This window comes from Physella acuta, unplaced genomic scaffold, assembly GCF_028476545.2.
Source record: "Physella acuta isolate Inbredline_101_S28 unplaced genomic scaffold, ASM2847654v3 ptg000235l, whole genome shotgun sequence".
In the NCBI taxonomy this organism is placed as follows: Eukaryota; Metazoa; Mollusca; class Gastropoda; family Physidae; genus Physella; species Physella acuta.
The window spans coordinates 683074-702696 of record NW_026731754.1 but is presented as its reverse complement, the minus strand read 5'-3'; the positions used below and the strand labels follow the sequence as shown (position 1 = coordinate 702696).

At 35.5% G+C, this 19623-nt stretch overlaps 1 protein-coding gene and 1 long non-coding RNA gene across 2 annotated transcripts; one reads left to right on the top strand and one right to left on the bottom strand.

Moving 5' to 3' along the window:
- Positions 1 to 12950: 12950 nt before the first annotated feature.
- LOC131938134 (uncharacterized) lies at positions 12951 to 16341 on the bottom strand. Its single transcript, XM_059296037.1, has 4 exons — positions 16278 to 16341; positions 14500 to 14562; positions 14061 to 14126; positions 12951 to 13894 (listed from the first exon to the last, which is right to left on the bottom strand). The coding sequence occupies exons 3-4, from the start codon at positions 14089 to 14091 to the stop codon at positions 12951 to 12953; spliced, it is 975 nt and encodes a 324-aa protein (XP_059152020.1). The 5' UTR covers positions 14092 to 14126; positions 14500 to 14562; positions 16278 to 16341.
- A 963-nt stretch (positions 16342 to 17304) lies between these two features.
- Positions 17305 to 18004, top strand: LOC131938147 (uncharacterized). Its single transcript, XR_009386274.1, has 3 exons — positions 17305 to 17431; positions 17659 to 17732; positions 17927 to 18004. It is a non-coding gene; the product is annotated as an uncharacterized LOC131938147 (long non-coding RNA).
- Positions 18005 to 19623: the final 1619 nt, after the last annotated feature.

Below are 19623 nucleotides of genomic sequence, written 5' to 3'. Positions count from 1 at the left end.
CTGTGGGTTTCGGGGGTCATCCATCAAAAAACATCACGTCTGTCACTCAGAGGCATAGCGACCCTTCCCGGCGCCCGGGGACAAAGTTTTCGATTTGAACCCCCCCCAGTCAAACTTTTGAGGTGCAATTCCCCCCCCCCCCCCCCCCCCCCCCACTCAAACTTTCGATTTGAACCCCCCTCAACCTATCAATTTATTTTTCCAAACCATTTTGGCGCCCCAACATATGTCCCCCCCCCCTTCCCCCCTCCACCTCCCCACCCCCGCCTCCCCTTCCCCCCCCCCCGCCTCCCCTCCCCACCCCCCGCCTCCCCTCCCCTACCGTCCCCCCCCCCCTCCTCGGTACGCTACTGCAGTGTCACTTATCGTCACAAAAAACAGACCCCACATTCAAATATATGTTTTTTATCTTTTAAAAACACCGAAAACACCGATTTCGGACTATCCCTTCATAAACTGACGTCACAGGTGACCTACTCAACTCTACTTCACCTGCCCAGTGTCCTGCCAAGTCTCAGACAACATGTTTTTATCGTTTAAAAAAACAATTCCAGCCGAGCATGTATCTGACCACACTATCCTTTCATATGCTTAGGACAAAGAAACAGATGAACTCTACTTCACCTGCCCTGTATCTTGCCAAGTTCAGATAGGCAACGTTATCATTCACATCTAAAAAAAAAATTGAAAAAAAAAATTTCATTGACATATTGGTCTAGAACCCGTGCCTCCTGCATGAGAGCTGACTACGCTACCATTTTAGCTATTTACTCGTGACGTCACAAGTGAATTTTTATACTATACTATGTGTCTCCTTATGCAACTTGATTTACGCGTATAGATTCTAGATCTAGATCTAAAAATAAGTCTAGTAGTACTAACTTTCAAATTAAATTTTATCTTAAATAAGCCAAACAAAGATTTATATAAAATAATTAAGGCCTGAAATAGATTCTAGATGTAGAATTTACATTGAATCTAGTGACCTACATCTAGGCTAGATCTAGGCTAGATTCATAAATTTCCTTCGATAGCTGATCTTTAGATCTAGAGAAATTTATCGTAAAACTAAATGAAAAAGACAGTTCAAAATTGATATAAGTGTTGGAACGTAATAAATACAGCAAAAGGACGTATTGTTTAAGTTATAGCCGGCAGAAAATTAGCTTTGTAACGCGTTAAACTTTTGAATGGGCCACAAAGTCTATGATGGGGTCCGCCATTTTTATTGTACCAAAAATGTAAACACATCAAGGGACGTCACTATCCCCACAAAGTTTATTCAAAGTATTAACATTTTTAAAAAAATACGGTTAATTTAACTATGAATAAATCAATAAATTAATTAACGTCTTTAAATAAATTTGTGATCAACAGTTTGTCTGCATTAAAAAATTATTCTCTACCTGCATACTATTTTACAGCTTTCCAGATAGAGTGGAACATATCACAATAGTCAATCAGGCAAACAAACAAATAAATATTCAAACATGTAAACAAACTTGACTTTTAGTAGTATATAGATGATACGTCCGTTTGCTGTTTTTATTACGTTCCAACACTTATATAAATTTTTTCATTTAGTTTTACAATACATTTCTCTAGCTCTACAATCTGTCCAAGAAATTTATCTCTTTATTTATAGATCTAAAAATCATAAAGTTATTTATAGATCCAGATCTAGAATCTAGGTCAAACCAAAGATTAATTAGATACAAACCAAAGATTAATTAGATAAAAATACAATCCATTTTAAAATCATAATACATTTTTTAGTCCTTAAATGCTTGATATAAATCTTTGTGATTTATCTATCTAGATCTAGATCTATCTAGCTAGAATAGGTCTAATGATTAGATCTAGTTCTAGATCTAGCAAGAGTTACGCAAAAACTAGACTCAAGACTTAAGCAAACGAGTCGTAGAATCTAATCTATATATATAATTTTCTTCTGGGAGCCGTTAGAAAACAAGCTGCAAGCGACTCCTTGCAGTCCCCTCTCTTTCTCTTGATCACTATCACTACCACCCCCACCCCACCCCACCCCCACATTGTCTGGTGAGCTGTGGTTCGCGCTGTTTACATTTTACAATCATAGAGACGGGTTTGGTGACGGCTATTAGGGGCAGATAATTTAGTTTGAAACGATTTTAAACTTAGAGGAGGTAACTAAGAGGAGGCTGCTTTCACGTGGGGGGGGGGGGGGGAGGGGGGGGTTAGTGTTTTTAAGCAAATATTTTCAGTGGCAGCATTGGTACTGTCGAATTCACAAATTACTGTAAAGTAGAAAAAAAGCAACTAAATAGCGGCGTATGATACGCAGCGGGTTAGCTCGTTCTAGATAATTCTGTCTAGATCTACATAATTTCAGACCTTCATTATTTTATATAAATCTTTGTTTGTTTTGCTATGTAATTGGCTAATTTAAGATAAAATTTAATTTGAAAGTTACTATTACTAGACTTAGATCTAGATCTATGCGCGTAAATCAAGTTGCATAAGGAGACTCATCAATGGTTGGGTTGTTATGTGATTATAAATAAAAACATCAATGACGTCACAAGTTAATTAGTTAAGTTGTTAGTGTAATCGGCTTTCATGCGGGTGGCACGGGTTCTAGACACGTCACTATAATTTTTTTTTCAATTTTTTTTATTTTTGAGAGGTAAATGATAAAGTTGCCTATCTCAAATTGGCGGGATACAGTAGGGTGAAGCAGAGTTCATCTGTTTCTTAGTCCGAAGCATATGAAGAGATAGTGTGGTCAAAGACATGCTCGGCTGGAATCGTTTTTTTAAACTATACAAACATGTTGTCTGAGACTTGGCGGGACACTGGGCAGGTGAAGTAGAGTTGAGTAGGTCACATGTGACGTCAGTATACGAAGGGATAGTCCGAAAGCGGTGTTTTTAAAAGATGAAAAACATCTTTTTGAATGTGGGATCTGGTTTTTTGTGACGATAAGTGACAGACGTGATGTTTTTATGGATGACCCCCGAAACCCACAGTTGTCCAAGGGATGACGGGTAGTCTAGTTCTTATATATGTAGACATGATTTTTAAATCCATTTTTTAACAACTGAAACTTTTTAAATTAGAATAGAATCTCGTAGAAAAAAGAATTGTGCACCAAGTAAACGCCAAACAATCTGTGTATAACAGTGCGGAATATTATTAGTACTTTATTAATTCACATGCGTTTTTTTTTAGAAATCGAAAATAGCGTAAATGACTACTTCCAGTCAATGGAAATTTTTAAAATGTTACAGAAAGCAGAAAATTTGATTTTTTACTTACATGAGAAATTTCATTTATCTATCTGAATCGTACTCAAGTTTTAGGCTTTTGAAAACATGAAAGTAAGATATGAGCCGATTCCGGTAATCGGAAATTGCTGAAAAGTTGATACAGAACTACAAATTTGATAAAATATAAAATTTCAACAACCTAGCTGTGACTCAAGTTATCGTGTTCACAGACACACATACACACACAGAGATATAAGGACAAGATTACAAAACTATCTTTTTCCGACCCAGGCAAGATGAAAAACATCGAGATTTGTAAACGAGATTTTTCACGATTACGATACTTACTCTATACTTCGTATATACGAGAAATTAAAAAAAGGATGATAGCATTTGGTTTTAATTTTGTTTTATGTATTTTAATATTTACATAATCAATGTAGCTTCACTCGTATACGAGAAAGTAAAAAAGAGGCAAATCGTTGTCTTTTTTAAAAAAAAATTACACTTACATGAAGTGTAGACGTAATGTTTTGCAACTTTGAAAATTAAATCCTGCTTTTACATACACTAAACAAAAAAATATAAACAATTTTTGCATTAAACTGTACTGTTTAAATTTTATATTTCTTTTATTTTTTCTTAACAAGTTTACAATTTTGAATCTTTATTTATTCTATTCTCACTTATAACTATTGTCTTAAATACAACAAAGCTACACTTGAATATAACCTACAAATAACATATTCACAGGTACTACTGAAATGGTAAAGTGTCGATCACTTGCATGTACACATATCACAGCTTGTATTTCTATCGTTAAACCAAGTTATATTAATCAATATTATGGTTATATTCATAAACAGAATAATCTACATGTGATTTTTTAAAGTAAAGTGATACAATAAAAATCGCACAAGACATCTCAAAGTGAATGTAAATATAGAACAGAATTAAGTTCACCATATATCGTGTATTGCTTGTACGAACATCGTTAGCTTATATAATAAAACTCCTCCCGATTCCCAATCAACATTTACACAAACTCACTTTCGAAAACAGACTGCGATAACGAGTTCAATGGCTATGACTGTCACGTGACATATACTGACAGTCTCGAAGTAGTCGGTGATGGGGTAGATGAAGATGAACGTAAACGACCCGATGGTAATCGAACCGGGGACGTCGAAGTGTGAAACCAAACAGTTGAGTCGTCTGAAAGGCTGGAACATGGAGGAGCAGAGGTCGCTGATGGACAGGGAGATGAGGATGATGGTTGTGGCCTCCTTCTGGTTGTGGGATGATGGTTTTGACCTCCTTCTGGTTGTGGGATGATGGCTGTGGTCTCCTTCTGGTTGTGGGATGATGGTGTGGTCTCCTTCTGGTTGTGGGATGATGGTGTGGTCTCCTTCTGGTTGTGGGATGATGGTGTGGTCTCCTTCTGGTTGTGGGATGATGGTGTGGTCTCCTTCTGGTTGTGGGATGATGGTGTGGTCTCCTTCTGGTTGTGGGATGATGGTGTGGTCTCCTTCTGGTTGTGGCACGAGAGGACGACTATGTTGAGAAGGTTTCCCACAATGCCCAGCAGACTCAGGAAATGGATGAGGAAACATTCGAAGAACACGTCGAATATGAAAGAAGCCGTTCTCACGTCAAAGAAGACGCTGCTGTCTGGCATGGGGGCGCTTACTGTTGCTTTGAGCGGGTTGGAAACAACACTGTCCATTGTTAAAGACTATCAACACAGTTCGGTGTTCAGCTCAGTTTAACACTGCTGAATGTATGCTTTTAAATGCAGTATTCATTAGTCTTGAACAAAATGCGTAATAAAACGTATATAGTGTGTGAATACAAACATACTTATACTGTGCAGAGTATTTAAAACAATAAATATTGACCACTGAATATATCCTAAATTTAAGTTATTCGAACGAATTGGTGTTTTCTTTTTACTTTCTCGTATACAGAGTCAAATTTTAAGTAATTTCCGTTAACCGGAAGTAGTAATTTACGCTATTTCCGATTTCATAAAAAATAAAGCAAATTTATAAAGGGTTCATCCATAAATGACGTCAAGCTTTTTTTTGACGATTTTTACCCCATCCCCCTATCTCCGTCACACGTCGTCACAAAAAGCCAGACCTCCCCCACCCTATAATGACGTCACACATCAACCTACAACCTCCCTCAAAATTGCAGTTGAATTTTTTGAAAACACCCATTTTTTTCTAAAATCTTGTCTAAACTATTACAATTTATTAAAACAGTTATCTAAAATGCAATATAACGTCTAAAATTCGTTTTCTAACATTGCTTTTTTATAATGCAAAAGTGTGACGTCGCAATATCTAACCCCCCCCCCCCCACCTCCCCCTCATCACACATCGTTACAAAAATACGAACCCAACCCCCTTCCCCCTACGAGAGTAACGTCATTTATGGATGACCCTAAAGTAGTAATAATATTGCGTACTATTGTGCACATTTTATTTGGCGTTCGCTTAGTGTGCAATTCTATTTTCTACGAGATTCTATTCTATTATAAAAAGATTAAGTAATTAAAAATGGATTAAACATATATTTGCACAAGATAGATTATAGTTAAACAAATGGGAACGATTACGTTTTTAAAAACGTCCAAAATACGCATTGCACTGTTGTATCATCAATAGATGTAATTTTTATTTCCCTAAAAATACAATAACACCTCATAGCTTATTATTTTATGTTTAAAATCCGAAGCTTAAAGAACATTAAGAAATGTCTGGAGCCAAGTCACTATCCCGATATAATTGTACGTTTTTCTTTGATTCACCACAATTTAGGTTTTCTGATTATTTCGTTGTAAAAGATCAAAGCTGTCCTAACAAAAAAAATCAACAAATGGTAAGGGGTCGGCGTTGGCAAGTCGGTAAAGCTTATGGTTACTAAACCGAAAAGTCTCGAGTTCGAACCCTCGGGCAGATGAGGCTCTTTAGCTGGGGAAAGCCACTCTTCTAGGAGAGACAACTCCAAAATCAAACAACTGCTGCCTTGTAGTTTGTTCTTGGTTGGAAAAAGGCTATGGAAGCAAATCCAAAAATAAAAGCAGGCTGAAATCGGCGTCAATGGCCTCAATGGCGCATAACCAGTTGACACGTAATCCTTAATTGTGATGGGAGCATGGTCGAGTCGGCAAAGCTAATGGTTGATAAATTCGAAAAAAGTCTCGTGTTCAAACCCTCTGGCAGATAAGGTTCGATCCCTCCCAACACGAAAAATTAATAACGAAGAAGAAGAAGATCAAATGGTAGGACAAATCGAATTAAAATTACAAGAGCTTTTTTAGTACTTTATGTTTCTGTTGTCGACCAGTCACCTTTATGTGCTGATCAATTAATTCATTTATAAAAACAGTTTCAGTGTTCCATCAATTACTGAACATATTTCTAAACTTTTACCGGAATATTTTTAATAATTTTATTAAAACACTTCAATTTCAACTTGCTAGTTTTAAAACGTCTTTTAAATTCTACGACGTTGTATTCGTTAAGTTTTTCTTAAAACATATAAAAGATGTGTATGTATAAAATTTCTGTACTTTTTATTATGCCGAGTTAAATCATAGCATAATCAAAGTGATTGGATTCAACAAATATAGATAAATCTTTTTACAAGAATAGTCTAGTTAAAAGAGAATCTTCTTCACTAAATAGTCAGCTAAAAAAATGTAGTGTTAAATAAAACAGAAAGTTTTTAGTGTTAAATTATTTTTTTTAATAGTTTAGTGAAATAGAAAAGATATAATAATTAGGCCTACATATAAATTGATAGATGCATAACAATATTTGACCATTTTTATGTTGTTAATGTTGTTTATTAAACACAATTGATACACTTTTTAAAAGTATTTTTTATCAACGAATACTTTTGCTATATGCTGCGTGTATCACTTTTATATTGTACGAGCCGGCCCGCGGCATAACATACGCCGCTATTTAGTTGTTTCTAATTTTCAATAATTCATAATTTGTGAATTCGGCAGTACCAACGCTGACACTGAAAATATTTCTTTAAAACACTATAAGTAGCTCGTTAAGGACCATACCCCCCCCTTCCTTCCCCCCCTCCCCCCCCTACCTTTAAAATCGTTGGCTCTGCTTGTAAACAATTAGAGTGAACACAGTTCACTAAAACCATGTAGGGGTGGGGAGGTAGGGAGAGCGTTTGCAGCTTGTTTTCTAACGGCTCGAAGAAGATAATTATATATATAGATTGCTTGACTACAAATTACAAGTACCGCATTTATTATTGATTCTAATCTTATTTGTTGTTTATATCATTATATTAAAAGAATAAAATATTTTTGCAGGTAGTACTTTAATCGATCTTTGATTTAATTATTTTAGTCAAATATCGTAAAATGGTATTTTAACAAGCTAAGATAAGTATGGGTACTACTTTATTATTGATAAAAATTAGTTTAACTAATTAGTCATATTAATTAAACTGAATAAAATGACATTAAATGGCTAATTCGAATAAAAATATTTTAAAATACCTCTTTGAAAAATCTTCATAAAAGTAAATAATAAAACAAAATAAAACATTTAAAATAAGTGTTTAAATATTAATTTTTCTATATCCCCACATTATGTATCAAAAAAATTTTCAACCAAATTAAAACAAGAACTTTAATACTACTAAAAACACAGGAAATAATATAATTACTGAAGTATAAAAGCTTGGAAATTCTTGAAATTAATTTGAAAGAATAGGCATATTCACGTAAGTTAGTTTTTTTAGATACGTCTTTCATTCTCCGTGATTTTTAAGGTGCATAAATAGCTGAGAAGATAGTATACTAGTTACCACGCAGGTGGTGCGCGATCGAGACAAACCAAGTCAAACTTAATTTTTTAATTTTTTTATATGTGAATCTTTAGACTAAAAAGAAAGGAACTACTTCATTCAAATTTAATCTATATCTATAGATCTACTCATCAAGACGTACGCTATGAAATATATATATAATATTTTATCGGTCAAGCTAAAACTAATTACTTAAAAACAACTCAATGACTATTAAATATCAAGATTTTTAACAGAATCATTTAAATCAGTTAATTAGTGTGTGCCTGTGTTATGTTAAATGTGTCTGATTTTTAGCTAATTGGTTATTAGTTTTGTTTGTCACTAATATCGTTCAGCGTGTAGTAAAGCACATTGCGTTTTGACCAATAACTATTTCATAAATTATTTTTCTCAAACAAGTACATTTTAAAATATATAGGCCTATAATTCACGTAAAGTAGCCTATACAAATGTGGGTACATAAACTTTTATTTAAGTTATTCACAAAATCACCATCAGATTGTTCAATGCTATCTAGTAAATTAGAATGACAACAATGCTTACACAACTGTTCGTCTATCACATCAACAAGATATCATTTTACATTTCAATTGGAGCAGGTCTAGAATCGTCGAAATATAAACTACACTACCTGATGTTCCACTTTTTTCAAATGTTCTTATTTATATTAGTTTTACAGGTGTAATAGTCATAAACAATGTAACTTTGTTGTAAAGTTTAAACTTACAACCCATGACAGCCAATCTACTGCTGGTGAAACAACGCAAGGGTGGCCCAATCTACTGTTGGTGACACACCGCAAGGGTTGCCCAATCTACTGCTGGTGACACACCGCAAGGGTGGCCCAATCTACTGATGGTGACACACCGCAATGATGGCCCAATCTACTGCTGGTGACACACCGCAAGGATGGCCCAATCTACTGCTGGTGACACAGCGCGAGGGTGGCCCAATCTACTGCTGGTGACACACCACAAGGATGGCCCAATCTACTGCTGGTGACACACCGCAAGGATGGCCCAATCTACTGCTGGTGACACAATGATGGACCCAACTACTGCTTGTGACACAATGGTGGCCCAATCTACTGCTGGTGACACAAGGGTGGCCCAATCTACTGCTGGTGACACATCACAATAATGGCCCAATCTACTGCTGGTGACACACCGCAAGGGTAATGTTTGGTGCTCACAGTCACCACATAGGTAGATGATGACTCGGCTGACAGTTGAGCGCTCTATCTACTCCTGGAGATGCTGACTTGTATATGTCGCTCAATCACGTACACAGCCCCCCCCATGTGCCTCTCGACATTCACGTACCTGACATCATGTTCCACTGTCTCGGACATCTGTGTTGACCATACATTGAGTGGTGTAAATAAAACTATTTAACAGTTTCTAAACCCGAGTTAGAAATGCTGTTTCATCTAGAAGGTTTAAATGTTTGACAGCTTTGCTGTTAACGTTCAATAAAACAAATCTACAACTGTTGCTTTTGAGGAACTCTACTTCATCTGTTCCATGTACACTACTCTGTGGCGGTAACAATGTGTTGTACTTATCTTGTTATCAATTTAATTCGCTCTATTAAAAACATTATTCTACTAACAACTAAGGAACTGCTTACATTGCAGGAACTGATGTAGGCTGAAACATTGGAAATTGATTTAAAAGAAAAAAAAACTGCAAACAACCGATCGTGAAGCTAAAAGTGACTGAATTTTATCCCAGAATGTGGACTGTCATTCAAATATTTTAATAGCATTTTCTTTAAATTTATATTTTGCAAGCTGGGGGGTGAATAAGAATATTTTATTGTGAAAAACAAAAATGTAAAACGTCAAATTTAACAAACAGGGATATAACTATGTAAATACTTTTTATTCAATTATTTTCATTGTTACTTCCCCTAGACCATAAAAACGTATATTTCAATTTTGAGATCGCACTGTCGCTTAACTTGGTCCAAGAACTTTTATTTCATACGAGCCGACCCGCGGTGTATCATACGCCGCTATTTAGTTGTTTTTTCTACTTTTCAGTAATTCATAAGTTGTGAATTCGAAAGTACCAATGCTGCCACTGAAAATATTTGCTTTAAAACACTAAAACCCCATCCCCCCCCCCCCCCCCCGTGAAAGCAGCATCCCCTTAGTTATGCTTTAAAACACTAAACCCCCATTCCCCCCCCCCCCCCCATCCCCCCCACCGTGAAAGCAGCCTCCTCTTAGTTACCTCCTCTAAGTTTAAAATAGTTTTAAACTGAATTATCTGCCCCTAATAGCCGTCACCAAACCCTGCTCTACGATTGTTTTGTAAACATTTAATTTTAGCGTGAACTACAACTCTCCTGACCATGTGAGGGGGGTGGGGGGGGGGGGAAGGTAGCGATAGAGAGGAAGAGAGGGGACTGCAAGGTGCGAGCTTGCAGCTTGTTTTCTAACGTTTCCCAGAAGAGAATTATATATATAGACACTTGTTTTATTGTTTTTATCACAATATCTTACAGAGTGTATACTTATGAAACCGATATATTTACTTACTTAAACCTCGCCCCTTCCTGCGGAGTATAGGGCAGCCACAAATCTCCGCTATTCCACTCTGTATTGGGCAAGCCACTTCAGTTCATGCCAGGTCTTGTCAGTACCCAGAACTTCTTCCATCTGTCTCATCCATGTTCCCAGTGGTCTTCCTCTCTCATACATGTTCCCAGTGGTCTTCCTCTCTCATACATGTTCCCAGTGGTCTTCCTCTCTCATACATGTTCCCAGTGGTCTTCCTCTCTCATACATGTTCCCAGTGGTCTTCCTCTCTCATACATGTTCCCAGTGGTCTTCCTCTCTCATACATGTTCCCAGTGGTCTTCCTCTCTCATACATGTTCCCAGTGGTCTTCCTCTCTCATACATGTTCCCAGTGGTCTTCCTCTCTCATACATGTTCCCAGTGGTCTTCCTCTCTCATACATGTTCCCAGTGGTCTTCCTCTCTCATACATGTTCCCAGTGGTCTTCCTCTCTCATACATGTTCCCAGTGGTCTTCCTCTCTCATACATGTTCCCAGTGGTCTTCCTCTCTCCTCCATGTTCCCAGTGGTCTTCCTCTCTTTTCCTGGTGGAGTCCGTTCTAGTGCCATGTTCGGGAGTCTTCTTCTGATATGCGAAGAACATGAAACCGATATAATCCCTAACAATGTACATGCTATCCTGAAAATGTAACGATATTTCAATCTTAGTAGGATTGGTGTAACAGTTGTGTTTAACATTGTGTTACATATTATATTTAAATTGACCAGCAACTTTAACTAACTTGCATAGCATACAGGCAATTCGGCAGAGAAAGTAGAGTTCATGTATTGGTGTTATACCCATGACTTATTACGTCATTGAGCCTACACGGAACACCCAGACAAATTATTTTTCTCCAAACATGTCCAGGTACACATCACATTAGTGCAACAAAAAAGGTAATCTAACATGGGGATCAGACTCGTGTCATTGGGGATAAAATGCGCGTGGTCTTTTACTCGATCATGTCGTCCCATTTCTCCAATTGCGTTATTTATGCCACGGTTTACAGTTTTCATGTTTAGAAACTTATATTCCGTGTTTTACATTTACACTAGTTGTTCTTTCACTGCCGATCTATCAACCTGTGCAAAAGATGTTTTACAATATCACAGTCAGTTTGTTCAAGGATTTCTAGTCTATGACAGCAGTGTTTACACAAATGTCAGTCAATGACAGCATTGTTTACACAAATGTCAGTCAATGACAGCATTGTTTACACAAATGTCAGTCAATGACAGCATTGTTTACACAAACGTCAGTCAATGACAACAGTGTTTATACAAATGTCAGTCAATGACAGCATCAAACTACTATTTCACATTGCTATTGGAGCAGGTCTAGAAGCGACGAAGTATCTAAATATAGCATACGATGTGTCAAATATTTTTAAATGATTAAAATTCCTCATTTTTCTAATTATCTCATTTAAATTAGTCTTTAGGGTGTTTTAAAGTCACACTAGTTGTTCTATCATGGCCATCTATCAACTTTTACAAAAGTTGTTTTATCCTATAACATTCAAGTGTTGTTAAAGGATTTCTAGTCAATTATAATGACAACAATGTGTACACAAATATCAGTCAATGACAGCATCAAACTATTTCTTTTTTCATTTTTCCATTGGAGCAGGTCTAGAAGCTTCGAAATATCTAACTATGGCATGTGATGTGTAGAAATATTTTAAAATTATTAGAATTCCGTTTTTGTTTCTAATTATCTCATTTAAATTAGCCTTACTGGTACATTAGGCATAAACAAATAGACTTTGTTGTAAAGTTTAAACTTACAACCCATGACAACCTGGCGCGAACATCGAAATCACAACATAAGCTGTTTGACAACAACTTGACATCAACAGACATTGACAGACAACAAAGATTAAAATAACAGTAAAAATATATTTTCTTTTACCATTTAATGTCGTTTAGTGTGAACATTTTGTAAACAAACAGTATAAATATGACATTTGAAAGGTAGGTTACATTTTATTTACAGGTAATAGCCAGCTTATAGGCATATGACAACAATTTGCCGACAAAAATTATAAGCAAATTATTTACAACATTTGAAACAAAAAAACTCTAAAACCCATTAATGTACATGTGAATTAGAACGGTTAAACGGTTTACACCAATCAACACATTTATTTTAATCATTTAAACGTAATAAAATGTTTACAAGACATACGAGTCTTAATACAAACAGTTTAATGAAGGGAAAAGTTCCGCCATTTTGTTTGTTTACATTGTGTAGACAAGGGGAGAGAACTAACAGTTACATCAGTACACAAACTCCCCACTATAATTTCCTACAGGGCTTGATCCACTGTGGGGATGGTTATACCACGAACCGTCATATCCCGGCCTGTAGACAGTCGCTCCACTGGAGCCTGGACATGTACATGTTGTGTACCAGTACCTGGTCCATAAGATATCATCATCATCATCATCACCATCACCATCAAACCTCTCACGTCTGTGTGTCCATTGTCCTACAGAGACCTGTTTAGGACAGCCATGGGGATGTGACACTATTACGGTCAACTTGTCCACATCAGCAAATCTCATGTATTTGTCCATTACTTCCTTACATAGATCATCAAAGCGCCGCCACATCTTGTCCAGTTCATCAACCAACTCTAAGTCACATGTCACATAACTCAACTCACACAAGTCTCCCTCAATGTCTGCCCTATACTCCTCCACCTCCCAGCCAACAAGACTGACCCCTGGACTTTTAGTGTCATCAAAACCTAAAACACACCTGGTCTGTCTCGCCTCACTGTCATCAAACACCACGTGTGTGGCTGTTATCACACAAACCTGCCCCCACACTTTGCTGGGTGTGGCAGAGACTTGACACTTGGCACAACGACAAGTTCCGTCACTCTCTGTGTACTTGTACACACAACACACCCTCCCCGTCCCTAACCTCATCACGTGACTTCCTCTGTCCTTATAACATGGATATGGAACTTGAGTGCCTGGGAAAATCTCTGGTCTCTCTAGACTGGTGAATTTAGTCTTTACCTGGACAGTTACGGCTGCCAATGCTTTGATTGTCTCAGACATGAGCTCGTCGTCATGGTAACGTGAGGGGAGACAACTTGCGTTGAAATCTTTAAGCGGTATAAAATCTTTGTGACCTGGATTCTTTTTACAGCCAGCAACATGTTTGTGTAGATCAGCTTCTCCTCCATAGCACATCTCAGCTTCATGATTTCCTACAGGAACAAACAACAAATTATTTCTCTAGCAACAGAAATCTTAGATTTAATGATAAACAGCATTTTAATGGAACAAGTTTACTACAGTCATTTAGATATTAAACTAGCACATATATTAAACTGTTTACATTATAATTGCATTAACTGTTTTAGTATATCTTACCTGGATGAAATACACCTGATTCTTCAATCATTATTTGCTTGTTTTGAATTTCAAAGCTTGCCACAACTGAAACAATGTATAAGTTTAATTTCCATCTTATAGAAAAAAAAATTGCTACAAAAGTGCTAATTTAATAATAGCGAATAATATAAATTTTACAGACATATATTTCTAAATTTTCACTTTCTACTACATCTTTGATATTCATTCACCCTTTATAATGTGTTGCAAAAATGTTTTTAAACAGCCAATGTGAAAAAAGGCCCTCTGTGCCTACTGCTACTGTCGTGAAATAGAGCTATAATTTTTATGACATTTATTGTAACAATACACACATTTTTTAACTGTACAGCTTAATAAGCAATAACAGATGATTTCAGAATTGTAAAACAAATTACCTGACCATTTTTAAATGAATTTAAATCAACTTTTTTCTTACCTGAATTGCGTGGCTCCTGTTTCCTTTTTGGCTTTCTGTAGGAATTGCCCACTGCCAATACTGCTGTAGTATAAAAAAAATGGTTAAATTAGCAAAATAGGTAATAACTTTAGGCCATATAGTATCAAATTTTTATATACTAAGCAGTCTATATAAAAATAAAATATTAATGTAAACAGCAACACTTATTTCTTCTTGTCTAACAAATAAATAAAAATGTAAGTTTCTAAAGTTTTGAACACTTACAACGTGGAGTAAACTAGAGCTAGAGTGTTGTAACATACGAAAATTACTTTTTAAAACTATTCTAAACATCCAACAACTCTAACCCTATGTCACTCTAGAACCCTAGGATGGTTACCACTTCACTAGTTTAGCCATGGATTTGAATAAAGATCTAGATCTATACAGACTATGGGGAACCTAGTCTAGTTTTTAAGAGCTAGAAATCTAGATCTAGTCTAGCTAGATTAGTCTAGAAAACTCAAGAATTCAAGATCTAGATTCTAAGATTCTAGACTTACTGAATTCTAAATCTACTAGTTACTAGATTTCTAGATCTAGTAGATTCTAAATACTAGACTAGATCTACTTAGTAGAGTCTGGATTATGATCTAGATCTAGAGTTCTTTGCCGATCTGCACTATGCCCAACACCACAGTCACTCTCTGGTTTTCGGCCTAGATTAGATTCTAGATCTATACTCTATAGTATAGATAATCTAAATCTAGCTACTTTATTTTGATGTTTTATGCAAAACCGCAGTGTTTGAAATTTGATCTAGAAAATCTAGTAACTATTAGTATATTAGATAATTAGAGTCAAGCCTAGATTTTAAATCTAGAGAGCGAGTGATCTATCAATCTAGATCTAGAAGAATATTAGGTCCCTATGCCCTATTAGATCTATATAGATCTAGGCCTATAAATAATATATACGATTATACAGTGTATAGGCCCTAACAGTCTATATAATTATAAGAATATAAGGTCTAATCTAGATCTAGATTTTTTTCTAGTCTAGATAAAACCTAGATCTCTAGATCTTATAGAATATAGATATAATCTATCTAGATCTAGATCTAGTATCTAATCTAGCTGGATCTACTGATCTAGAGTTAGATCTAGAATTCTAGATTCTAGATTTCTAGATTCTCTAGATCTAGATCATAACTCATAAAGTTCAAAATTACTTACTAACTAATACTTAGAATCTAATAAATTTTAAAATTAGTCTAGAGTCTAGATCTAAGATTTTTCTAGATCTAGATCTAGTCTAGATTTTAGATCTAGAATCTAGATCTTCTCTAGATCTAGATTAGATTGTTACTTTTTAGTAGATCTAGATATGTTTTATCAAGTTTTATGTAGATCTAGAATCTAGATCTAGATCTAGATTTCCTAGTACTAGTCTAGGTCTATAATAACTAGATCTAGATTCTAGACATAAATCTAGTATAGAAATCTAGATTCTAGATCTAGATATATATAATCTAGATCTAATCAAGATTTAGATCAGATCTAGAATCTAGATCTAGAGTCTAGATCTAGATCTATCTAGATCTAGAATCTAGATTCTAGATCTAGATAGATCTAGATCTAGACTCTAGATCTAGCTGACCAACAAGATCTACTCACAGTCTACTCTAGAAATCTTTTATCTAGATCTAGAAATTAAGATTAAGTGTAGTTAAAGTAGTAGATTCCTAATCGTTTTACATTTTAGATCTAGATCTATTTAATTAATTAATTAACAGGTTTCATGCAAGGCCTACGTACTCCAAGTACCAGTTAGCCTGAGTTAGCTAATGCAAAGACGCAAAATGATCGTCTGCTGCATAAATAGTTTTGCTTTTAAAAGAATCGATATCATCATTTAGCATTAGTATGCCACTTAGGCCTTAAAAGTTAGTAGAAATAAGACAAAATAGTTCAATATAAAATACATTATTATTTCTTTAACAAGTTAAGAATCTTAAAGTTAAAATCAGCATATTAAAAAAATACATCTTTCATTTAAATTTCAACCTATTGTAGAGTCATAATATGCATCTTGATATAAGTAGAATGATTAATTATTTTGAATATGGATATGGTCCACATTTGCATATATAAATACTTTATCTAAATAGCCACCCCTCCCCATAAGCAAGTCTACCGTACCCTTAAGCCAAATATAATTTAGGTGCCTATATAGAAAACACACTTTTACCAGTGGCCGCCCCCAGTGGTTCATCCCAACCCCCGAAAATTTCAAGTAACTCCTCCGTGGAGCAAAACGCTTGAACGAAACACTGGTCGCATTTGTAGACAGAGTTTCTTCCAGGCATCTCTGCGGGGGGGGGGGGGGGGGGGGGGGGGGGGGGAGGGGAGGGCAAAGCCCCCCCCCCCCCGAAAAAATTTTTACCCGCCCCCCCCCCCCCCCAACGAAATGAAATTTATATAATTTATATAGAAAATATATACTTTTAACAGTGTCCGCCCCCCCCCCCCGAAGAAAGTTTATCGCCCCTCCCCCCGAAGATTTCAAGTGCCCCCCCGGAGAAAAAAGTCTGGAAGAAACACTGTTTGTAGATAATACAGATTAAGTATAAATCGACAAGTATTACTAGAGGGTTAGGGTGATGTCATGGACATGACGTAAACGTGCTAACTATAGAGAAAACATTGCTACATCCAAGTTCCAACTGTATTATTAACAGACTAAAGATAAACATCGTTACTTGGGTGACACCCGATCTAGCACTGCCATTGGGCCTTAGACGTAAGCACTTTATTAAAATTTTTACTACTTTCAAAACTTTAATCTTCAGGTTCTCTCAACATGGAGACAGGAATAAGGCAGACACAGGGACAAAGAAACCAACAATACTTGAACACTGCAATCAACTGATTTACAACCCTCTGTATTCAAGTGGCTAGAGTACTACCATGTATGTTACTTTAACAGTTTTGTTTAGAATATGCTTACAGTAGGTCCTTTAACAGTTAATCGTTCAGATCCCTTTATGTGACTTCTGTGGGGTGGGGGACTATGCTACATTCTAAATTTTAAGTATTCCATTTAAGAGTGTAAACTAAATAAGATATTAGTATCACTTTTAAGTACCATTTATACTGTAGTATAATAAAGTAAACTGATCTTGTCATTGTTTTGCAGGTGTTTTGTGCTTATGGGTTAATGTTTACAGTACAGAATAAAACCAAGTGCTGTGATAGGTTGAAACAAACCAGGTATGATTGTAAATATGAACACATTTTTAATCTGATTTAATTAAAGTTGAAATTTATTTTACAGAATTTGGTAGGTAAACTAATTGCATTTTAACAGTAAAAAATGTAACGCTGAATGATAAATTAAAAACTATAATGTACAGCTGAACTGTTGCGATTGTATTTTGTTAATTTTTTTTATTTGTACATGTTAGGCTTCCTTTCAAGCCCATGGGACAGATGGAGAGATTATGAGTTTCTCTGACTTTGGCATAGGAAGGGATAGTGTAGCCAAGTTTAATACAATGCTCAGCCACTTTTATTTTCCCAAGTGTAGCCAAGTTTAATACAATGCTCAGCCACTTTTATTTTCCCAACAAGTTACTAGAGCCCATTATTAGAACTTGAGACTATCAGGTTAGTTATCTAATGTTCTGCTACTCACATACACTGTATTATTTGTATATCGTTATATTTTATATATCGTTTGTTTATTTATCATTGTGAATTTAAGCTTACACTCACAGTTTTGCATAGTCAATATGAACTATTTTAAACTTATCAAGAATACACTAAACAAGCACCAACTGTACTGCAATGTACTTCCCAATGAGAAGTGGGGTGCAAACATTTAATTTAAAGTAAATTATGTAAGGTGATGGTTTGGCTTAGCTGCAGAGAGCAAGACTGTATAACCCAAAGTCTCAAGTTGAAATCTGGGTTCAAGTCAGCAGAACTTCTATGAGTCCACCCAGCTCTGATAGGTACCTAACTCACGTTAGGGAAAGTAAAGGCGGCTGGGCATAGTGCTGACCACACTATCCCTTCATTTGCTGAGGTCACAGAAACAGGTGATCTCTACTGCACTTGCCCCATGAAAAGGGTAGACCTTTGTAGACAATCTTTATTTTAATACAATTTCTTCAGGTTCTCTCAACATGGAGACAGGAATAAGACACAGGAACAAAGATACCAACAATTTTTATAGACTAGAACACTGCAATCAACTGATTTACAACCTTGTGTATTCAAGTGGCTAGAGCACTACCATGTATGTAACTTTAACAGTTTTGTTTAGAAAATGCTGAGGTCCTTAGTTGGTCAGTTTCATAATAACTGGGAATTTTCAGGCATTTGACTTTTCTGATTTTTTTGAGGAAATCAGATTTTTCCATTTGAGCTGCAATTTAATTTTCTTCAAATTATTGTGCGGATTTTCTAATTAAATTTTAATAATTAAAAAAAAAACAGAACAAGGAAACAGCCGACATGCACATTAACACAGATTAGTATTTAAATAGAGTATCTGTGTGATACATCCAGTTGCAAATAAAAGGACAGTCATTGTTGTTTTTGAGTAACATAAGCTTCTTTTAATTAAGATAGCTAGGCCTATATAATTAAAATATTAATTAGTACATTAATGGTGGGAGACTGCTTTGATTGTGATAAACACATTGAATCTGATCCCAAAAAAATAATTAGAACTATTCATTTTAAAGTGCAAACTAAATATAGATAATATCACCACCTTTGAGTATTATACTATACTGTAGTAAAATGCTATTGTTCTTGTTATTGTTTTGTGGGGTTTTATGTTTTGTAGGTTTAACATTACAGTTGAAAGTAAAACCAAGTACTATGAAATAAAATAAGTACAATGGTAAATATTGTATCATTTTTTTGTATAGTCTTATCAGAATTTGGTAGGTAAACAAATAGTATAATAAAAGTAGAAATATTGAACACTGAGTACATGAATTAAACCACCGATTAAAAATTATTAATTGAAGTAAGCTGAACTGTTGCAATTTTATCTTGTTTTATTTTTCTAGTGAAAAAAAATATGATTGCCTAAGTCCCATATTAAAATATATCAAATGAAAAGGAAAACTTTTGTGATTTATGTACT

Excerpts from the sequence above, each read along its gene's own strand:
- LOC131938134 (XM_059296037.1), bottom strand. The coding sequence starts at position 14,091 with ATGATTGAAGAATCAGGTGTATTTCATCCAG. Across the intron at positions 13,895-14,060 it reads ATCAGGTGTATTTCATCCAG|GAAATCATGAAGCTGAGATG; the intron begins GTAAGATATACT and ends TTGTTCCTGTAG.